This window comes from Thamnophis sirtalis, unplaced genomic scaffold (genome assembly GCF_051295495.1).
Source record: "Thamnophis sirtalis isolate CommonGarterSnake01/CBP01778 unplaced genomic scaffold, rThaSir2_p1.2 scaffold_1, whole genome shotgun sequence".
In the NCBI taxonomy this organism is placed as follows: domain Eukaryota; kingdom Metazoa; phylum Chordata; class Lepidosauria; order Squamata; family Natricidae; genus Thamnophis; species Thamnophis sirtalis.
This window is the reverse complement of record NW_028261381.1, coordinates 175,159,291-175,182,258: the sequence shown is the minus strand read 5'-3', so window position 1 is coordinate 175,182,258 and position 22,968 is coordinate 175,159,291. Positions and strand designations below refer to the sequence as shown.

The following is a 22,968-nucleotide window of genomic DNA, read 5'->3' as shown; positions in this document are numbered from 1 at the left end:
GATTCTATCTCTGTTAATGCAGCCTAGAACTGTGTTGGCCAGAAAAAAACATATATCTCAAGGTTGTGATTCAACTGGAAAGTCAAAAACCAGACCAGAAACTGGTTTGTTTTTTTTAAATGCTACCCCCGATTGTGGTTTGTTTGCCTTTCGCATACTCTTTGGTGGAAATCCTGGCCTGAATGGGCTCAATCAGAAAAACCTCTCATTAAAACAAACCCATATTTGTCGCGACCGGTTTGTTGATATTGGTATTGACTGGTTAGCTAGCACACCTTAGGAAAGAGAGAGAAACCTGATTGAAGAAAAAATCTGGCTTGGAATTCAAATCTGCTTTCTAATTTGTCATTCAATCTTTGTCCAGTCTGTAGACAGGGACGCGCAGAGCATATCAGACGACAATCAATCTTTGCAGGATTTGAATTACATCATCGATCAGCTGGAACGGGAGCAAATGGAGTGTGAGTAAGAGGATTCTGGGGATAAAACAAGGGAGACTGCTAGACCCTAAGATTTGGGAAGGCACGGCAGTGGTGGGATTCCAAATACACTCCATTGCCAAAAGTATTCGCTCACCTGCCTTTCCTCGCATATGAATTACAGTAAGTTCAGTAAGTGACCTCCCATTCCTAATCCATAGGGTTCAATGTGACGTCGGTCCACCCTTTGCAGCTTTAACAGCTTCAACTCTTCTGGGAAGGCTGTCCACAAGGTTCAGGAGTGTGTTTGTGGGAATCTTTGGCCATTCTTCCAGAAGCGCATTTGTGAGGTCACACACATGATGTTGGACGGGTTTACGCGGCCTACCACTTCGTGGTTGAGTTGCTGTCGTTCCCAAACACTTCCACGTTCTTATATATACAGCTGACAGTTGACTGTGGAATATTTAGGAGCAAGGAAATCTCACCACTGGATTTGTTGCACAGGTGGCATCCTATCACAGTTCCACACTAGAATTCAGATCACACTAGAGTGATATTGGGTGTACCAAGATACACCCATGTTACACCTATCCTCCGCGAGCTGCACTGGCTTCCTATTGGTCTCCGGACGCAATTCAAGGTGCTGGTCATTACTTTTAAAGCCCTACATGGCTTAGGACCAGGATATCTGCGAGACCGCCTCCTGCCACATACCTCCCCAACAGCCGGTGAGATCCCACAGGGTGGGCCTCTTTCAGATGCCGTCAGCCAGACAATGTCGGCTGGCGGCTCCCCGGAGGAGGGCCTTTTCTGTGGCTGCTCCGACCCTTTGGAATGAGCTACCCCCAGAGATCCAGACCTTGCCCACTCTCATGGCCTTCCGAAAAGCTATTAAAACCTGGCTATTCCGGCAGGCCTGGGGCTGTTGACCTCATTGTTGAGGTCCAGCCCCCCATCAGATTGAGTGCATGTGTGATGTTTTAAAATTGTTTCCCTTTATTTTTATTAATTACTCTTCTTTTAGCTTTGTAAGCCGCACGGAGTCCTCCGGGATTGGGCGGCCTATAAATCTACTAAATAAATAAGTAAATAAGTAAATAAGTAAATAAGTAAATAAGTAAATAAGTAAATAAGTAAATAAGTAAATAAGTAAATAAGTAAATAAGTAAATAAGTAAATAAGTAAATAAGTAAATAAGTAAATAAGTAAATAAGTAAATAAGTAAATAAGTAAATAAGTAAATAAATAAATAAATAAATAAATAAATAAATAAATAAATAAATAAATAAATAATTCACTGAGCTCCTGGGAGCGACCCACTCTTTCACAAATGTTTGTAAAAACAGGCTGCATGCCTAGGTACTTGATTTTATACACCTGTGGCCATGGAAGTGATTGGAACACCTGATTCTGGTTATTTGGATGGGTGAGCGAATACTTTTGGCAATATAGTGTATTTTCCTACCGGTTCTATGAGAGAGTGCTTCGTTCATGCGCAGCACCCATAGACCACCCACGGTATCAGTGCTGGTGAACTGAGCCGTGTTTTAGCCCAGCTGAGGCGCAGCAATCCGCTATTCCACGCGAATCAGCTGAGCTAAAAAACAAGGGAATATAAGACAGGAATGATGGGGCGGGTGTGTGTGTGTGTGTCAACCAGAGGTGATATTTGCCAGTTCTCTAAACTACTCTAATATAGAGCCGAGGTGGCGCAGTGGTTAGGGTGCAGGCCACTTCAGCTGACTGTTATCTGCAGTTCAGCGGTTCTAATCTCACCGGCTCAAGGTTGACTCAGCCTTCCATCCTTCCGAGGTGGGTGAAATGAGGACCCAGATTGTGTGGGGGCGATATGCTGACTCTGTGAACCGCTTAGAGAGGGCTGAACGCCCTATGAAGCGGTATATAAGTCTAACTGCTATTGCTATTGCTACTCAAAATTTCCGCTACCGGTTTGCCTGAACCAGTCCGAACTGGCTGAATACCTCCTCTGGAAGGCAGGTAGTCCTCGGGTTACAAGAATTCATCCAGTCACCATTCAAAGTGACGACGGCCCTGAAAAAAGGGACCTAACGACCGTTGTTCTCACTTACGACCGTTGCAACGTTCCCGTGGTCACGTGCTCAAAATTCAGACCCTGAGCAAGTGTTTCATATTTACGACGGTTGCAGCGTCCCGGGGAGGGTGTGTGTGTCACGCGATCCACTTTCGCGGCCTTCTGACCAGCAAAGTCAATGAGGAACTCAGATCCGCTTAACAACCAGGTTACTAAGTTAATCAGTGCAACGATTCACTTAACGGCTGTGGCAAGGAAAGTTGTCAAATGGGACGACCTCGCTTAAGAAAATGCTTTACTTAGCAACTTCCATTTTGGTCCTCGGTTGTGGTCGTAATTCAAGGACTGCTTTCAGAGCGCCAGGATATTCGTTGCATGGGGAGGTCAGGTGGTGTCTGGGGGCTTTGATTGACGGCAAGGGGCTTAAACAAGCCCTGAAGTCTTATTGGAAAGAAAGCGCCATCTGCTGGCTGCAACGGGAAGACTCAATCCGTATCACTTATAGGTACTCCCCCTCATACCAGAGGTGAGTTGCTGCTGGTTCAGCGTGATTCGGCCCGGTTCGGCCTGGTTCGGCCCTACCGGTAGTGGGATTCAGGTGTGGGTTGCAGAACCAACAGCGACCCAGGCCTGCCGTGCCCCTGAACCGGTTCCCTCACTGCCGCCTGGCCGCCGCCATTTTGGATTTTAGTGACTGCGTGTGCACAGTTCGTTGTAAATTGTTCTGCGCATCTGCGCAGAACAATTTTCATTGAACAGGGCACGTGCGCCTAACGCTTGTGTCTGGCACATGCGCGCACATTGCTCACGAGTCGCGAACTGGCAGTAATGCCAGCAGCAACCGACCCCTGCCTCAATCGACCATGATTCGCAGGGAATCCTGGGAATTGAAGTCCCCCATCTCTTCAAGATTTTAAGGTTGAGACTCTGCTCCTAGGGAAGGAGTTTGAGGGGAGGGGGTTCAACAGGACCGCCGGAGATGCCATTTCCATCCCATCCTCCTTATTTCTTACAGGTAGTCTTTGACTTATGAGCCTTGGGGGGGGCAGTGGTTAGAGGGCAGTACTGCAGGCTCCTTTTGCTGACTGCTGGCTGCCTGCAATTTGGCAGGCGAATCCCACCAGGCTCAAGGTGGACTCAGCCTTCCGTCCTTCCGAGGTCGGTAAAATGAGGACCCAGATTGTTGGGGGGCAAGAGGCTGACTCTGTAAAACTGCTTAGAGAGGGCTGAAGCAGTATGTATGTCTAAGTGCTATTGCTATGGCTACTGTAATCATCATTTAACGACCCCATAACCCCTTGCGGGGTGGAGTCTGGGCAACAGAATCAAGCTGAATGTTTCCTGGCCAGATGCCTTTCCTGTTGCCAATGCGGAACTTTGTTCATTAGATATATTATCAGTGTGTGCAGAGAGAGAAATAGTTGCCCCTACCTAGGATCAAACTCACAGCCTCCTCGTTGTGAGGCAAGAGCTCCACCTGTAGGCCACCGCACTCTATTGCTATTGCTACCGTGGGGAGTAGAATTCCCTTTGCCAAATACGTCAATTCAGTGACCCGTACATGATTTAGCGACCTTTTCTGCCATGGTTGTTCAGTGAATCACTGCAGTTGTTAAGTGAATCCCACGGTCATTGAGCGAATCTGATTCTCTCCATTATCTACTTGGCCGAAGGTAACGGGGAAGGACACTAATAGTGAAGACATGACCCCAGCATGTTGCAACCACCATTAAATACATGCTGGTTGCCAAGCACCCAGATTTTGACCTCATAACTGTGTTGAAGCTGTGGTGGTCATAAGTACGAGGACTAGTCCTAAGTCACATTTTTTCCATTTTGGTGACTAAACGAGCTGAGGACCACCTGTAATATTGTCCACCTTGATGGGGGTCTCCCGCCGAAGAGACAGCCCAGCTCTGAATGGTAGAAGCTGGACCTGCCATGGGGATATCCCATGTCCAAGGGTGTCAAGATCAGGATGATGGGCTTTGGACTCAAGCGAGTTTTCTCTGCAGCTCTCTCTTTGGACATCGTGAGCAGCCCAGACGAAGAGCTGAAGGTGGATTGGGAGATTTCCCGAACACCTTCGCCGGACATCACCATCACTCCGGATGTCTCCAGCCAGCCGTACCTGTTGGAGACGGATGTCGAGCTGTCGGTGGAGTCCGTCTCTTCTCCGCCCCCTCCCTCGCTCGATTCCTTCTTTCCTTGCAGTCTGATTGAGGACTCGGCGTTCTCCATCGAAAAGGTGGGTGGGCTCCACCTCTTTTCACCTGCAAGACCAAAGATCAGCTTGTTGGGTTGATGGGTGGTGGGGAGACGTTTCTCACCACTCGTTTGCAGGTCGTTTGATTGATATATTTATTTGTATCTTGCCTACATCTACATCTACATCTACATCTACATCTACATCTAAATAATGGCTGTTTGTGTGTGTGTGTGTTTGTGTGTGTTTGTGTGTGTTTGTGTGTGTGTGTGTATGTTCCAGCATAACTCTGGAATGCCTCGAGCAATTTCAACCAGACTTGGTACACAGATGACTTACCCCTCTGGAAAAAAATACTGTGGGGGTAAGACACCCCTAACATCCCTCGGTGTGTGTGTTCTGTTAAGATACAGCCTGTTGTGCCTTAAAATGGCTTCTACTGTACTGCCGTAAAAATGGCTTCTACTGTACTGCCGTAAAAATGGCTTCTACTGTACTGCCGTAAAAATGGCTTCTGCTGTGCTGCCGTAAAATGGCTTCTACTGTACTGCCGTAAAATGACTTCTACTGTGCTGCCGTAAAAATGGCTTCTACTGTACAGCGCAGTAGAGTTGCCATGGTAACGGCTTCACAGTACTCCACAAGGGGGCTCCCTCTGGTAAGGGGGAAAATCCAACATCAGAAATTACGTTTGGTCTGGACATTTTCTCCCTATAAATCAATACCCAGGCAACGCCCGGTTATTAGCCAGTTATTTTTTACAAATGACTCAAGGCTGTGAATGTATCCAACGTACTTAACTCCTTTCCCCCCACAACAACAATTCCTGTGAGGTGGGTTGGGCTGAGATTGGCCCGAAGTCATTCAGTTGGCTTCTATGCCAAAGTGGGACTAGAACTCCATGCCTCCTAGTATTTGGCCCAAAGTGTCCCAGCCAGCTTCTATGCCTAAAGTAGGACTCGAACTCACCATCTCATGGCGATCAGTCTGAAATCATTCAGTTGGCTTTCAAGCCTAAGGCAGGACTAGAACTCCCAGCCTCCTGGTGAGTTCTCCTTGGCCCAAAAAGTCAGCCAGCCAGCTTTCATGCCTAAACTGGGACTAGAATTCCCTGTCTCCTGGTAATTGACCCAAAGTCATTCAGTTCAGCGTTCATGCCTAAGGTGGGACTAGAACTCACTGTCTCCTGGTGGTTGGCTCAAAATCACCCAGCTGGCTTTCATGCCCAAGATGCAGGGGTGGGTTTCAACCGGTTCGCGGCGGTCCCTGCGAACCGGTTGGTTGGTGAACCCGGAAGTAAGTAACGTCTGGGAACGGCGAAGGGCCCACCCACGCACCCGCGCTCCTTACCCGGTTTTGACGAGTTCTGCGCTTCCACGCATGCGCAGGACGCATACAGCGCCCGCGCGATCCTCCAGGAGCAGCTGGAGCATCGCACAGACGCTAGTACGCATGCGTGCGCTGTGTGCGTGCACGCGCGCACCGCATGCGTGCACGAGGACGCCGCCAGCCCCGAACCGGTTGGAACGGGGCGAGAAACCCACCCCTGCCAAGATGGAGCTAGAACTCACTATCTCTTGGTGATTGGCCTAAAGTCATCCAAACAGCTTTAATGGCTAAGGTGGCGGTGGTGGGTCGGCTGGGGTGGGGGGATCAGGCAGGGTGAGGTGACTGCAACCAATTGCAGACAGACGTTCCTCCGGCACGGACTCCACTCCTGTGGTAGCGCTGCTTGTTCCCGGTGGCTGGCAAGGGGGGGGTTTCTCCTCTAGAATCCCAGCCACAAGCGGCAGGGGGAGAACCACTGCAGAGCCCCAGGAGAGCAGCAGGAGCAGCGCTGCTTGTTCTCGGTGGTGGGCAAGGATGGGGAGGGCGGCCACTGAGAAAAAGTAGCGCTGCCCCTGCTGTTCTCCTGGGGTTGCGGGGCTGCACAGCGGTTGTCATCCTGCTGCTTGCAGCTGGGATTCTGGAGGAGAACCGCCGCCTCCCCTCTGGCTCGTCACTGAGAACAAGTAGCGTTGGTGTTACTGCTGCTCTTCTGGGGTGCCCAAGCCAGCCAGGCACTCCGGACCGTGGACGTGTGTTGCCGTGGGCTGGAGGGCTGGGGCCGTGCAAGATGCCCGCTCGGGTGGGGAGGGAGGGAACCCTCAGCTCATCTGTCCTGGCTAGCAGCTCTGTTCTCCTAGGAAGTGACCGCCGGGATCCCATCTCCATGTCTTTGGGCAAATAGGCTGTTCTTTGTGCATGCGTACGTGCCAGAAACCACAAGACCAGGTGGCCAATGCACATGTGCACACCAGAAGATCATCTTCCTGGCGCATGTACACTGGGGGGCTGTTGTCTCAGTTTCTGGCCCTCCAGCGTGCGTGAAGACAAGCTGGCTGGAGCGCCGGAACCAGTGGTGGGTTCCTGATCCCGCTGCATCCAGTACGGTGCAATGGGGCCGGGCGTCCACTACATGAAGGCACACAGCACGTGCGCACACTCATGCAACATGTGCATGCATACTTACTGCCTGCGATGCCTCCGCGACGCTCCAGCTGCTCGGTGGAGCGTCGCACTGGTGCCGTACGCTCTGTGTATGTGTGCAGAAGCTCCGAACAGATCAAATACTAGTAAGGACAGTGGGCTGGGGGGGGGGTCCTCTGGAGCACCTTACCGGAACGGTACCTGGTGCTCCCCATAGGTACCGGTACGCCCATACCAGGGCATACCGCCTGCAACCCACCACTGGCCGGAACCCGGAAGAACCTGACGGCTCCGTATGCCAGGAGAGATGGCTTTGCGTTCCACTTCTGACACGCATGCAATAAGTTTGCCATCACAGGTATAGAGTCCCCTGCTTGTACAGGAGGTTGGACTAGAGGACCTCCAAGGTCCCTTCCAACTCCCATTATTATTCTGTTAATTGTGTTTTCTGTGTTCTTGCAAAAGGTCCTGGGACCAACCACTGCCAACATCTTGGCCGAAGCGGAGGCCGAAGCTAGCAAATATGCAGATGGACTGCAGAACCTGGAGGTTCCGTGGTCCGAAGATACCAACGAGCCTCACCGCCTTCTGACTTGTCAAATATGCCAACTTTTTGTGCGGACGGTCGATCGGCTGCTGGACAAATCGGAGCAGCTTATGGATCATTACTTGCCGCTTACAGAGGAGGAAATAGGTAGGTAACGAAACATCATACAGGCAGTTCTCGACTTACAATCATTTGTTCAGTGACCGTTCAAAGTTACAACCAGTGGGGTGGGTTCCTCTCCCCGTCGCTACTGGTATGCTGCTCACGGGGCCGTGCATTCAGTTCGTGCACACACACTCCGCTACCTGCGGCCGTCATAAATATGAACCAGTTGCCAAGCGTCCGAATGTAAATCACAGGATCATGGGGGTGCTGCAAGGGTCGTAAGTGTGAAAAAAGGTCAGAAGTTCCCTTTTTCAGTGCCGTAACTTTGTCACTAAACAAATGGCTGTATGTTGTAAGACTAGCAATAAAATGAAGTTGTTGTCAACCCTGAAGCTGGCCCAACCGAGGCCATTTTGAGGCTTGAGTGTTGCCACACTGGAGCCGAGGAACAGAAGGGAAGGGGAATAGAGATAGCTGGGGTTTGTAGACAAAACAAAAGACTTTCTCTTGAGAACCAAGGACATTCCCACATGGAGAGAGAGAAAGGAGGAGTTACATTACCAAGCAACCAGACGGCAGCTTTATGGGACCATGTGACATTGTTTGGGAAAGGGGGAAAAATTACTTTTAATTAGGTGAAAACTGCAGGAAACTTCAGTCGGTTTTCACCGGCCTGTGCCAATATGATATGTCCAATAAAGGACTTCTTTGAGGAATCTACCTGACTCGGAGTCAGGTGTGTTACTTGGAAGCTTGACAACTGTTTTCTTGTGCTTGCCTGCTCAGAAAACCTGAAGAAAGCCGTACAGGAACTGGAAGATTCTAGCACTGACCACGAGATGCAAGTATGCTTCGCGCGGATCAGCAACCTTTCAGGCAAACTTCGCCAACGCGCCTACATGATGGCCCTGAGCAAGCTGAGGCTAGCCCGGAAGAGCACCGAAGAAAATCTGGCCCAGCTTCAACAAACCATTGATTTGGTAAGCTCCGCCTCCCTTTTCCATTTGGCACTGTCGTCTTCCGGGATAGGCGTGTTCCTAAAAATTTTGAAAATGTTTTGCAAATCGTCAAACTTTTGCAATTTTTTAAAGTCTTTTTTAAAAAAAGTTTTAATGTTAAAAAAATTTAATGTTTGAAATTTTAAAAAATATTTAATTTCAAAAAAATGTTATTTTTTAACTTAAGAAAATAATTGGTAGAAGTTTTTCAGTTAAACTTTTTAAAATACAACAAACCCTTTGCCACTGTCACCTTCCAGGGTGGATGTGTAATTTATAAGTTTTGAAAATGTTTTTACAAGTTGTAAAACTTTTACAAATGTTTTTTTTCAAGTTTCGAAAAATAAGTTTTAAATGTTTAAAGGTTTTTAAATGTTCGGTGTTTTTTTTTAATTTAAAAAGTTTTCTCTTTTAAACTATTTTTTTAAATTTAAAGAACTTTTTTAATTTAAAAAATGAAACTTGTAAAACATTTTTAAACTTTTAAAAATTTAAACAATTGGCATTTTTAATTTTGAAAAATTTTAAAGTTCAAATAATTTAAATTTGAAACGTTTAGGTTTTTAATGTTCAAAAATCTTAACATTGTGAGTTTGAAAATTTAAAAATGTTATTTTTTCATTAAAAAGTAATTTGTAAAAGTTTTTAAGTTAAACTTTTTTAAATTCAATAAACCATTGATTTGGTAAGATCAGCCTCCCTTTTCCATTTGCCATTGTCACCTTATAGGGTAGGTGTGTTTTTAAAAAATTTGAAAATGTTTTACAAAGTTTTTTTAAGTTTTTAAAAAAATTTTTTGATGTTTAAAGATTTTAAAATCTTTAAATTTAAACTTTAAATTTTAAAAGTTTTATCTTTTAAACTTAAAACTATTTTTAAATTTAAAGAACTTTTTTAATCTCAAAAAACAAATTTGTAAAGCATTTTTAAAAATAAACTTTTCAAAACTTTCAATCGACATTTTTTGTTTTGAAAAATTTTAAAGTGCAAATGTTTTAAATGTTTAGGTTTTTAATGTTCAAAAGTTTTAACATTTAAAAGGTAAATTTTTTAACATTTTACATTTAAAAACTTTTTAATTGAAAAAACAGTTTGTAAAATGATTTTAAACATTTAAACTTTTTAAAATTCAAAAAAATTAACACACGTAATTTTTAAAAAAATGAAAGTTGAAATATTCTAAGTTTAAACATTTTAATTTTTTAATTCTTTTTTAAAAAAAATTAAAAAATCAAAACATATGTTTAAAATTAAAGGGGACCATCATAAATTGGGTCTCGATTCAATATTAATTACATTTTTCATGGAGATTTGCTAAGGGATGTTTTTGCTGAAAACTGGAAGTAAAAAGGCTGGTTTTCACCAAAAATGTCATAAAATGTAGTCACGAGATGCTGCAAATACCCATAATATGCCTCAGTTCCTGAGTGTTTAAAGTCGCATGATCGTGGGGAGGTCAAGCAGCAGAATTTCAGATCTTGGTGATGTTCCCCCCTGTAAGGTGTATCGTAATTTCAAACGGCCGCTAAGTGAACGGTCATAAGTCGAGGACTACCTGAGATCATTTTTCCTCCCCTCTCTCGCCTTGCTAAAGAAATGAGTTCTGACCTAGGCAAAGCATAAATAGCAATACCAATAGCAGTTAGACTTTCAGCCCTCTCTAAGCAGTTTACAGAGTCAGCATATTGCCCCCAACACCAATCCGGGTCCTCATTTTACCCACCTCGGAAGGATGGAAGGCTGAGTCAACCCTGAGCCAGTGAGATTTGAACAGCCGAACTGCAGAACTGCAGTCAGCTGAAGTACCCTGCAGTGCTGCATTTAACCACTGCGCCACCTCGGCTCTTAGTCCCCAAACCACTCTTTTATTTATGTATACGACTGCAAATTATGGTCATTAACAGTCCACAAGGCTTCACAGACTGTGAAGATTCCGACAGATGTCTGCTCGAGTTGCCGCAGTCTCTCAAGGGAATGTTGATAAACACCCACCTTATCTCCCTTGAAATGTTGCCAGAGGCCTAATTGCCAAAGGCAGAACAAGGCCAAACTCAGCAGTGAGTCAAACAGAACTTTTCAAAGCTTGAAGCAACCAGCTGAACTAATTGCTTCCTGCAAAAGCTCACGTCCCCTTCGCTCCTCTTCTATGTCTTATGGGAGGGGCCAATCATCTCCAAGTCTTACTCCCAAGTCAACCCTGTTTTCTTAATTGTTCTTGCCTTCTGGCAGCTCTGCGCATGCGCACACTAGGAACGGGCTCCACCTGTTCTTCTGCCTCACTGATGTCTGACTCCGAAGGCAGATGATAACTGTCAGAGGGCCCTGGCCCCCTTCTCTGCCTCCGACGCAGAGCCCTCGTCAGAGCCTTCCCCAGACTCCAGGACTGGCCCAGGTTCCTCCCCAACCCTCCTCACTGTCTGAGTCTGCTGCCAGCTCTGCTGGCAGATCCATCCTGCAGGATTCCAGTCAATCACCCAGAAGAGTTAAGCAATATTTTGGAATTACAGTAAAAGATCCAGAAACTCCACCAACTTATAGCCTCTGGTTAATTTATTTATAGGCAGTCCTTGACTTACAACAGTTTGTTTAGCTACCGTTCAGAGTTACAACGGCACTGAAAAAAGTTACCTACTGTATCACCATTTTTTTTACACTTATCAAACTTTGTGGTCTCCCCACAGTCATGTGATCAAAATTCAGACGCTTAGCAACTGCCTCACATTTATGACAGTTGCAGTATCCTTGGGGTCACTTTTGCGACCTTCTGACAAGCCAAAGTCAATGGGGAAGCCAGATTCACTTAACAACCATATTACTTAACTTAACAATTGCAGTGATCAGTTCACCGACAAAACCGCAAAGCCCTTTTCTGCGCCGACATAACTGCGGAGGGCAAATCCGCGCCGTCCAAAGCGCTAAGGAAAAAGGCGACCCTAGCACGGCGACATAACCGCGGAGGGCAAATCCGCGCCGTCCAAAGCGCTCAGCAAAATGCTTTTATTAGCATTCAAAAGCTAACTCTAAACCTAACCCTAAACCTAACCCTAAACCTAACCCTAAACATAACACTAACCCTAAACCTAACCCTAAACCTAACCTAACCCTAAACCTAACCCTAAACCTAACCTAACCCTAAACCTAACCCTAAACCTAACCCTAAAACTAACCTAACCCTAAACCTAACCCTAAACCTAACCCTAACCCTAAACCTAACCCTAACCCTAACCCTAACCCTAACCCTAACCCTAACCCTAACCCTAACCCTAACCCTTACCTTAACTTAAATTGACTTTCTGTAGCCGCGCTGTTGTAAAGCGCCCTTCTGTCGCCGTGGTGATGATGTCGCGGTGATGACGTCACGGTTTTAGCACCGCGGTTTTGTCGGCGCGCTTTTGTCGTGCGCGCTTTTGTCGGGTCACGGCAGTGATCCACTTAACAAAACTGTGGCAAGAAAGTTTGCAAAAGGGAGCAAAATTCACCGAACAAATGTGTCACTTAATGATAGAAATTTCGGGCTCGGTTGTAGTCGTAAGTCGAGGACTGGCCTGTATTCAGTTCCTATAGCCGCCCAACTCATTAGCCTTCTGGCAATCTCTAATCCAGATTCAGTAATAGCCCTAATAATTAGCATAGGAGGTACGGGCTTCTGTATCCTCCGGGGTTAGTGTCAAACATTTTTTTTTCAACCCTTGCACTGATGGTGTTACCTAGTTTGGTATCGAAACGTCTGCAAGCAAACAGCCCAGGTCAGATGGAGCACCAAGGACCCCATCTGTACATGTTTACCCCCCAACCAGTGACTTCATCTTTTCTTCTTCCTCTCCCCGTTTGCTTGGTGGGATCTTCCCCAGATTGGACAGGTCCAACGCGTGGACGCTATGGACTACCAGAAAAGCTTTGAGAAGCTGACCGAAATCAGCATCCAATGGTGTCAGAGGCAGCATTCCTTCCAGCAGCAATCCATGGGCATGAAAACCGAAACTCTCTCCCTCGACTCCAGTATTGGTGAAAGCGGTCTGCAACGTGCCCAGAGCAGCGCAAACGAAGACGTGGGGGTCTGTATATCCATAAGCAGCAAGGTTGAAGAAAAGCAAGAATCTCTTGATGAGGGTGAGAGCGCGGAGATGGCCCCAGTGTTTTCCACGGAGATTCAGTACATGGAGGAGATCGAGTATGTGCGGCCTCCGTACGCCAGCTCTGAAAAGGTGCCAGAAATTCAGCTGGAGGTGCCACCAAGCCTTGCCGCAGAGGTTGAGCCAGAAGTCCCACCTCCAGAAGAAGTTGAGCCAGAAGTCCCACCAGGTCCTCCAGAAGAGATTAAGCTAGAGGTAACACCAAGTACTGCGGAACAGGTTGAGCCAGAGGTACCACCAAGTCCTCCAGCAGAAGTTGAGCCAGAGGTACCACCTCCAGAAGAGGTTGAGGCAGAAGTCCCACCTCCAGAAGAGGTTGAGCCAGAGGTACCACCTCCAGAAGAGGTTGAGCTAGAGGTCCCACCTCCAGAAGAGGTTGAGCCAGAAGTCCCACCAGGTCCTCCAGAAGAGATTGAGCTAGAGGTAACACCAAGTACTGCGGAACAGGTTGAGCCAGAGGTACCACCTCCAGAAGAGGTTGAGCCAGAAGTCCCACCTCCAGAAGAGGTTGAACCAGAAGTCCCACCAAGTCCTCCAGCAGAAGTTGAGGCAGAAGTCCCACCTCCAGAAGAGCTTGAGGCAGAAGTCCCACCTCCAGAAGAGCTTGAGGCAGAAGTCCCACCTCCAGAAGAGCTTGAGGCAGAAGTCCCACCTCCAGAAGAGCTTGAGCCAGAGGTTCCACCTCCAGAAGAAGTTGAGCCAGAGGTTCCACCTCCAGAAGAAGTTGAGCCAGAGGTTCCACCTCCAGAAGAGGTTGAGCCAGAAGTCCCACCCCCAGAAGAGGTTGAGCCAGAATTGCCACCAATTCCTCCAGAAGAGGTTGAGCCAGAGGTACTAAGATCTCCAGAAGAGGTTGAGCCCGAAGTCCCACCAAGTCCTCCAACAGAGCTTGAGCTAGAGGTACCAGGTCCTCCAGAAGAGGTGGAGCCAGAAGTTTTACCAAGACCTCCAGCAGAGATAGAGCCAGAGATACCACCAACTCTTCCCGCTGAGATTGAGCTAGAGGTACTGAGAGAAGTAAAATTATTCCTGTAAAGAAAAGTGCCATAGAAACTCCATATTTAAAACTGTGTATCACCTAGCCCTCTGTGACACGTTAAGATAAGGAGTTGTATAAGAAACTTTCTGGGTAAAAAAACATAGTTATAAATTGGTTAGTACATTCCAGGTTCAGGTCAGGCTAACATTGGCAGGAAAGCATGCTAGGATTGATAGGATTGTTATGAAGAAATGTGGCAAGAAATCCTTGGGGGATTTCTTGTTCGGGAAACTGCTGTGGAATAGCCAAAAACTTATCTAACATTAGTTAGCCAATGAGAATAAGGGGTGTTGGGGTTCCTTTTCTTCTTTGCTGGAAATGTATTTAAACTATGTATCCAGACCCATACTTTGCTCTCTCCTGTTTCTAGAAATAGAACAGAGGGAACCCTTTTGCAAAAGACTTAATTATAATAATAATAAAAAGCTCTTTTTGTTGTTCATGGCCTCCTGATTTTTCACCTGAGAGGTTTTACATCTCACAGGTACCAAGTCCTCCAGAAGAGGTGCCACCAGTTCCAAGCCCTCCACCAGAAGTGGAGCCCGAGAAGCCACCAACCCCTCCACCAGAAGTGGAGCCCGAGAAGCCACCAACCCCTCCACCAGAAGTGGAACCCAAGAAGCCACCAACCCCTCCACCAGAAGTCACCAGGCCCCCATTGACCCCTCTGCCCCAGGAGGAAGTCCACAGAGACGTGGCTCTTATAACACTAACAGCTCCTGGTTGCGAAGAAGACGATCTGTTGTTAAGGATGGCTAGAAGTGAAGAAGATGTCGCTTCTGCAGTAAGTTTTCCTTGCCCCCTGCTCCCCTCCCCAAGTCTTTAACATTATCTGTGTCTCGGCGGTCAATATGTTGAAGTCACCCTACCTCACAAACTGGACTCTGCATGACTGGACTTCAAATCTTGGAACACAAGATGCAGAACAGCAACTCATACTGAAGTATCCCTTTTCAATAAACCTTCTCCCCCCCCCCCACATTGCAGTGGGGGCAGTGGCTACCCCTTTCTCAACCTTGGACACCTTAAGCTCTGCGGACTTCAACTCCCAGAATTCCCCCAGCCAGTCCTAGACTTCGGTTTTCCTAATCTGGAACCCGATCAGAATAGAACCCCTATTATCACGCGGATGGTTTTGGAGCGGATGGCAATTGCAATCTAGAATATTTGTGAAACAGCAAATTAGCAAAGGCGGATTCGTTTCGCTCTTCCTTTAGCTGCCACTTACAAGTAAAAAGCCAGATTCTTCTTTAACGAGATTTGTTGAAAGGGAAACCCAAAGGGGAAAGTGTTGGCAATTGGATGCTTCCTTCAGCGTGCCAATTCACTTCTAGTTTTGTTAGGCTCGAGATGCTTCGATACTTTTGCTCTACTCCTCTGTCCGTGCTGTGGGGAGAGGGCTACCCAGTTTCCTGATGAGGAATGTGCAGACACATGGTGTTTGTAGTATGCTGTCAATTGCTGTCCTCTTTCAAGAATCAGAATGAGGATAGAGCTGGAAGGGGCTCTGAAGGTCTACTAGTCCAACCCCCTGCTCAAGGAGGGGACCCTATGCCATTTCAGACAAATGACTGTCCACAAGCTCTTCTTAAACACCTCCAGTGATGGAGCACCCACAACTTCTGGAGGCAAGCTGTTCCTCTGGTTAATTGTCCTCGCTGTTAGGAAGTTTCTCTTTAATCCCAGGTTGCTTTTCTCCTTGATTAGTTTCCATCCATTGTTTCTTGTCTTGCCTTCTGGTGCTTTGGATCACCTAACCTTGCTGAGGGTCAGTTTTATGACTGGAGCGATCTAAAACCTCTCCAAGGGGTAAGCCAGGTCAAGAGACAACATAGGAGCTATATGAAGAACGGTTGCAGGAACTGCGCACGGCAAGTCTAGTGAAGAGAAGGACCAGAGAAGACACGATAGCATCCTTCCAATATTTGAGGAGCTGCCACAGAGAGGAGGAGGTCAAGCTATCTTCCAAAGCACCTGAAGGCCAGGCGAGGAACAATGGATGGAAACTGATCAAGGAGAGAGATTGAACCTGGAAATTGAAATCGTGAGAACAATTAATCAATGGAGCAGACGTTGCCTTCAGAAGTTGTGGGAGTTTCATCCCTGGAGGCTTTCAAGAAGAGACTGGATTGCCATCGGTCAGGAATGGTGTAGAGCAGTGGTCTCCAACCTTCGCAACTTTTAAGACTTGTGGACTTCAACTCCCAGAGTTCCTCAGCCAGCTTTGCTGGCTGAGGAACTCTGGGAGTTGAAGTCCACAAGTCTTAAAGTTGCCAAGGTTGGAGACCACTGGTGTAGAGTCTCCTGCTTGGGCAGGGGGTTGGACTAGATGATCTACAAGGTCCCTTCCAGCTCTGTTTATCTGTTCTGCTCAGGGGAACGGCTTGCCTTCAGAGGTTGTGGATGCACTGCCGTATTCCTACGGGTATCCCAAGGCTGGCAAGGGAATTCTGGGAACTGGTTGGAGAAGCACTGAGCTACTGAAACTCTGTTATCATAAGCTATAACAACAGATTCTCAGGAGCCTGACAATTTCTTTCCATTATTCTTAAACCAAAGAAAATCAAGATCGAGCAGCCTTGAGTTTCTTCCTCACTTGCTTCGATCTTCCCAACTTAACTGATTTCTCCCCCCTTTTCAAGGTGATAATCCATCCCCCTCTTGGCTGGGAAATAAAATATCCTCCTTGAATTTAAAGGCCTCCAAATCCCTAAAATTCCCAAACAGGATTCTGGGATGCTAACACATTCCGAGGGGGCCAAGTCTTAAAAGGAGACACAGATAGTTCTCGACTTATGACCACCATCGAAACTGGGCTATCCATTCCTACCTAAGGTGCTTATTAAGTGAGCTGGCAAGCTGTTTTGCAATCTTGTTTGCCGCGGCTGCTAATCAAACCCCTGCCATTGTTAAGTGAACCTTGGGGTCATTAAGTGAATCTGGATTTGCCCACTGCTTTGGCTTGTTGGAAGTGCCCCGGGACAGTTGAAAATGGAGATCACATGACCGCAGGATGTGGCAACCGTCACAAGCACATGGTTGCCAAGCGCCCGCATTTTGATCGCACGACCGCGGGGATGTCCAAGTGGGGTTGTAAGTGCGAGGATTGGCTGCAAGTCCCTTTTTCCGGTGTGGTTTTAACTTTAAACAGCCCCTAAATGAGTTGGTTATAAGTCGAGGACTACCTGTATGGGAGAAAGAGCTGTTCCTTCACAGAAAAAAAGGTTAATATTTAAACACACAAACACACATACACCCAAAAAATATAGCTAGAAACTGAAAATCTGGAATGCTCTGCCCTCAAGCTTTGTCCGCCCAGAAAAGTATATTTCACGCTTGATGTTTTTACTCTGATTTTATGTCTTTGATGAGGTTTCATATTTTTATGAGGTTAAATCACCACAAATCACAAATTTGGGGGGGAAAAAACCCATAAAAATACCGTGTTTCCCCGAAAATAAGACCCAACTGGAAAATAAACCCTAGCATGATTGTTCACAGTGCTTGTAATATACTGTATTTTTCGGACTATAAGACGCACGTGAGGTTAAGACACACCATGATTTTGAAGAGGTGAATTTAAAAAAAAAAAAAAGCTTTTGCACTCTGCACACCTCATTTTTTGCAAAAAAAGGGGGGGGCATGCAGAGCTTTGGGAGGTTTGTATTCCTGGGGGCTGGGGTGGGGGGAAATGGCCTGTTTTTTGCTTTTTTGCCCTCCCCAGCCCCCAGGAGCACTTTGCAAGCCTCCCAAACCCTCTGCACGACCGTTTTTGCAAAGGGAGCGGGGTTTCAGTAGGCCAAAAATGCTGTATTCATCGTATAAGATGCCCCCAGATTTTCACCCTCTTTTTTGAGGGAAAAAGGTGTGTCTTATACTCCGAAAAATACATCAAGCCATATCCCAATAATAAGCCCCAGTTTAGATCACCAGCCAGATGGACGCATTTAGTACCGTATTTCTCCAAAAAAAAGACCTAACCAGAAATAAGCCCTAATACGTCTTTTGGAGCAAACTTTAATATAAGACCCGGTCTTATTTTCAGGAAAACACGGTACAATCAGAAGACTTTAGCCGTAGCGGGAAAGTGCAGAAAGCAACTCGTTGTGCCTCTCCACTCCCTGTTATGGAAGATCTCTGCTAATCGAGCTTCTCCAAAGTTCAACTTAAGGATCTTCTGAAATTTTATGCAAAGCATTCTGAAGCCTCCTTGCTTCGGCTTACCAAAATCGTGACCCCCTGGGAGCCTAACTCAGCGTCCTGTGTTTGACATCCTGTTCATTTCTGATTTTGTTAGGATGAAGACCGCTTGATTCGTGGATTCCTTGGTGCTCTCTGAGCTTGCTGGTTTTGTTGCAGACGTTTCATGATCCAAATAGGTAACATCATCAGTGGTAGATGGGAGTGAGGTTTGCTCTCGTTTTACCCTGTTTCCCTGAAAATAAGACCTCCCCGGATAATAAGCCCTCCACTGAAAATATTGCAACACAGCAGCAGCCATGAGGCGACCACGCTCGCTGCCTCCTGCCCCTCAAAAATAATAAGACCTCCCCGAAAATAAGGCCAAGCACTTATTTCGGGGGTCAAAAGAAAATAAGACCCTGTCTTATTTTTGGGGAAACATGGTATATACTAATGGCTTGCCTTGTCAATGTGGGTGGGAGTGTTCTTGGTGGTCCCCTGACCAGGCTGCTGTTCACTGTTAGCTTGTTTGTCTAAGTTGGTAGTTCTTTGATAATTAATACCAAGTTTAACACTAGATCAACATTCAAGAAGTAAACAATCGTCCAATCAAGCAGTGATAATGTAATGGGTCATGAGACCTCTACAAGAAAATAACGATGCGCAGAGAGCACCAAGGACTCCATAGCTGTTGTCCTCCTCCTCCTCCTCCTCCTCTCCACAACCCCACTCCCTACTAGCACTGATGATGTACCCTAGTTAGGTCTCGAAACACCTGCAAGAAAACAACCAAGTTCAGAAACCATCAAGAACTCCACCGTTCTCCTCCCCCTCCCCACAAACCCCCTTCCTCTTTAGCCCTGATTATGTCCTCTAGTTGGGTCGTGAGATGTTGGCAAGAAAACCACCACATTCAGAGGCTACCCAGAACCCCACAGTCCTTTTCCTCCTCCTCTCCACAAACCCCACTCCCTTTTAGCCCTGATGACATTCCCTAGTTGGGTCGTGAAATGTCTGCAAGGAAACCACCATCCTCAGAGAGCACCAAGGACCCCATAGTTGTCGTCATCCTCCTCCAGTTCCTGCTCCTCCTCTTCACAAACACCACTCCCTTTTAGCCCTGATGACGTTCCCTAGTTGGGTCATGAAACGTCTGCAAGAAAACCACCAAGCTCAGAAAGCACCAAGGACCCCACAGTTCAACCCCGAGCCACAGATATTCTCTTCTATCCATATTCCTTGATTCTCGCGCTAATCACTTGCTAATTTAGTGAGGAGGAGGTTATCCCTGATTGGAAATAGGTCAGAATTGGGTTTCAGTTGGTTTAATTTCTGGCCAGGGATGCTAGCTACTTGACGAGCAGGTGAGAAGGATTATACATCTGAAGGAATGTCTTTTGTTTCCAACAGATAGAAGCCAAAACTCTAGAAATGTCCCGGAGCCTGACCAGCAACTTGAAGAACACCTATGAGAGCCTCTTGACCAACTTGAAAGATCTTCCCTCCAATCTCCAAAACAAGCTGTACCAAACCTGCCATGATATGAGCGAGCTCCACTCCACCTTTGCTTCCGCCCACTGTTTCAGCGACTTGTCCACCGGCCTCTTGAACAAGAGCTTTGCCATCATGGCCGAAGCCCAAGGCTCGATGGACGAACTCATGGAATTTGCCTTGCAAAGCCCCAAGGCCCTGCTTTGGTTGAAGGACTACTTCCCTCCCATCGTGACCAAGAAAGATGGGGCGGAGAGTAAGGACGAAGCCGAAGAAGGGCTCCCCCCATTTGACATGAGGGATACCGAGAGTAACATCTTGAAAATCCAGAAAGTGTACGACCCCGGAGAGTGCTACGATGACACCCTTTTCGTGAAGAAGAAGGAGGAGTCTGAGGAGGTCCCATCTTTTAGTTTCAGAGAATCGGAGGACATCATCAAAATCCAAGAGGCATACGACCCTCAAGGTTGTAAGGAGGACGTTACTCCTAGCTGCGATGAAGAGGAAGTGCCATCTGCTAGCAAGGAAGAATCCAAAAATTGGGGCATCATGAAAATGCTGGAGACCTATGTGCCAAAAATCCCCTCCATCCAAGCACTGAAGAAGCACATCTCGGCTTCTTTCCAGAAGCAAGAGGAAGAAGTCCCTGCCCAGGAAGAGGAAGAAGTCACGCCCAGCAGGGAGGACATCTTAAAGCTCCTCCGGGATTACGAACCCAAAGGTTGCGAAGACACGTTCGACGAAATAGAAATCCCCGATTCTGACCAAAGAGAATTCTTTCCACAGAGCAGGGAGAACATCTTGAAACTCCTGCAGGATTATGACCCTCAAGAGTGTTTTGAAGACAGACTACCCAGTAAGGAGGAGAAAGAGGAAATGGAGGTGCTCCAAATTTCTATTGAGAAAGCACCTTCCATGAAGAAGGTAGCGTTCCCACCTCCTGTGCAGAAGGAAGAAGTCATCTCACCTGCTGTCCACGTGGGAGCAGTCCCACCAGCTGTCCAAGTGGACGTAGTTCCATCAGGTGCCCAATTGCAAGAAGTTCCATCACGTATCCAGGCTGAAATGCCATCCGTAGACTCAATTTCGACACTGGAAGTCCCATCTACTATGGAGAGCGGGTTGCTTACAAGCTTGGACAACATTCTAAAAGTCAAGATCAATGAGAACAACAACAACAATGAGGTCCCCAAGGGACCTTTGACCGCAGAAGAAGAGAAACAGCCACCACCTCCCGAGAAACCCAAGAACCTCCTGGACACCCAGAAAGCCTACGAACCCAAAGAATGTGAGGACGGGTCCGCTATCAGGAGGCAGGCGGAAGAGGCTTCTTCTTCTGCTGCGCGGGACCAGGTGGACATCCTCAAAATCCAGCGGGCCTACGACCTCAAAGAGTGTGAGGAGATGATTCCTGGCAGGGAGGCAGAGGAAGAAGCATCCCCAACCTCTGGAGGTCAAGAGTGGAGCATCTTCAAACTCGTGCAGTCCTACCTCCCGAAGAGTCTCAAGAACTATGCTTCTAGCAAGAAGGAGGAAGACGAGTAGAAAGAGGGAAGGAAGCGGGAAGGGAAGAATGCTTCGGAAACAGGGGTGCTTAGCGGGGGCTGCAAATGACGATGGACTCACCCTGGAGAAGGTCGCAGGCGATCCGTCTCCATAAAGCCAGGCGCGCAGCATGATTCACTAAAGAACGAAATGTTGAGTCAGAAGCTCACTTGAACGGTGCTTGTGTGTTTCTGCTCCTAACTCACACCCCACTTGTCACTCCCTGTCCTGATCCAGCCTTAGCAAAACCAAGAAACAGAACCCCTTGTCCAGAAAAAAAAACCCTCTCTATTTAACCTACTGGGAATTCATGGTTTTTCCACACAGGAAAAGCCGGGCAATAATCCTTCCAAGGGTTAAGACCTTATGTCAGGTTTCCTAAAAATGCCCTAATTGATTCATGAGTATTGAGACGTTTCAATACATTTATTAGGAGCACCATAGGCAAGGCCTTTTTGCAGTCACATCAAAGCTTCATTTGAGTTATAGATGAACATTACCCCTGTTCCTTCCTTCCCCTCAGTCTGTGTCATAAATCACATTTCCAAATGAGGTGCACCCCTCCCAAGCCTGCTGAAGTAATCTGAGATATGACTTTAGCTGAAAAGTATGTGTGGTATGCGCTCCCTCCCCTTCTCTCACTATGGCAACGTTAGGAGTTGACATTCGGCTCCCCTCACTTTCCAAACGCAACCTGTACAAAGCAAAAACAATTTTGAGTACCAGTATAGGATTTAAGGCTATGTCCTCCCCCCAGGCTTGTTTGGATTTTCTGCATGGAATTTTTCTAGAAGGTGATCAGCCTAGATATTTCTACTCTTTACCCAAGATGCTTCTGACAAGGGATTGCCCGTCCACTTCATTAAGTACTGGAGTTGTCTCCTGTGCCACCTCGAATCAAGGATTCATTGCACCTCATAATGGATTTGGCCCCCTATGACCACAGGGCCTGGGGGCTCCTGGGGTAGTGGTCTCAGAGTAGATCTGACCACAGGTTTTAAGAGGCTACTGTAGAATACTGGGTGTATATTCCCTAGTAGTCGGGGCAGTTTCAATTGCACTGTGACTGGGTTGATGATCTTTACCATGGGGAATGGTCCCATAAACTTTGGCCCCAGTTTCTTGCTTTTTTCTATTTTGTGGAGGGGTAAACCTTCTCTCCCATCAGGAATGGTTGTTGTGGAGCTCGGTGTTTACCTGCTTTAGCCAGTGCTTTTTTGACATTCTCCCAGGTTGCTTCTAGCATTGACATCCAATCAGTCAAGCTGATTGAGGAGGGGGGATCCCTTGGATACTCAGGCATTGGGACGAAGTCCATGCCGCTCACTACTTCGAACGGTGTTAGTCCTGTGCTACTGTGAACAGCATTATTGCAGCAAGACAGAAGTTCTGCCCAATTGGACTGCTCATAGTTCACGTGGTACTGCTCTACCATGGTGTTCAGTCTCTCTGCCCCTCCATTGGTGCTTGGGTGAAAGGCTGAGCTAAGGCCCTGGGATGACTCAATGGAACTCCTTCCAGATCTTAGCCATGAACTGGACCCCTCTGTCTGAGATAATTCTTTAAGGTACTCCATGCAGGCAGTAGATGTGCTTCAGCAACAGTTTGGCCAGCTGGTGAGCTGAGGGTAGTCCACTGCAGAGTATGAAGTGTGCCTGTTTGGAGAATAGGTCTATTACAGTCCAAATCACCGTGTTTCCCCCACTTTTCGGCAACTCTACTATAAAGTCCATTGAGATCTCCTCCCATGGCCTCGTTGACTCTGTTACTAGTTGCAG

The 22,968-nt window shown here is 47.0% G+C and overlaps 1 protein-coding gene across 1 annotated transcript; it reads left to right on the top strand.

Moving 5' to 3' along the window:
* The first annotated feature begins 386 nt into the window (after window positions 1–386).
* LOC148049864 (uncharacterized) lies at window positions 387–21,354 on the top strand. The gene is made up of 9 exons (XM_087703361.1): window positions 387–461; window positions 4,491–4,723; window positions 7,616–7,844; window positions 8,589–8,782; window positions 12,652–13,290; window positions 13,387–13,452; window positions 13,603–13,938; window positions 14,457–14,756; window positions 19,565–21,354. The coding sequence occupies exons 1-9, from the start codon at window positions 455–457 to the stop codon at window positions 21,188–21,190; spliced, it is 3,630 nt and encodes a 1,209-aa protein (XP_087559487.1). The 5' UTR covers window positions 387–454; the 3' UTR covers window positions 21,191–21,354.
* The last annotated feature ends 1,614 nt before the right edge of the window (window positions 21,355–22,968 follow it).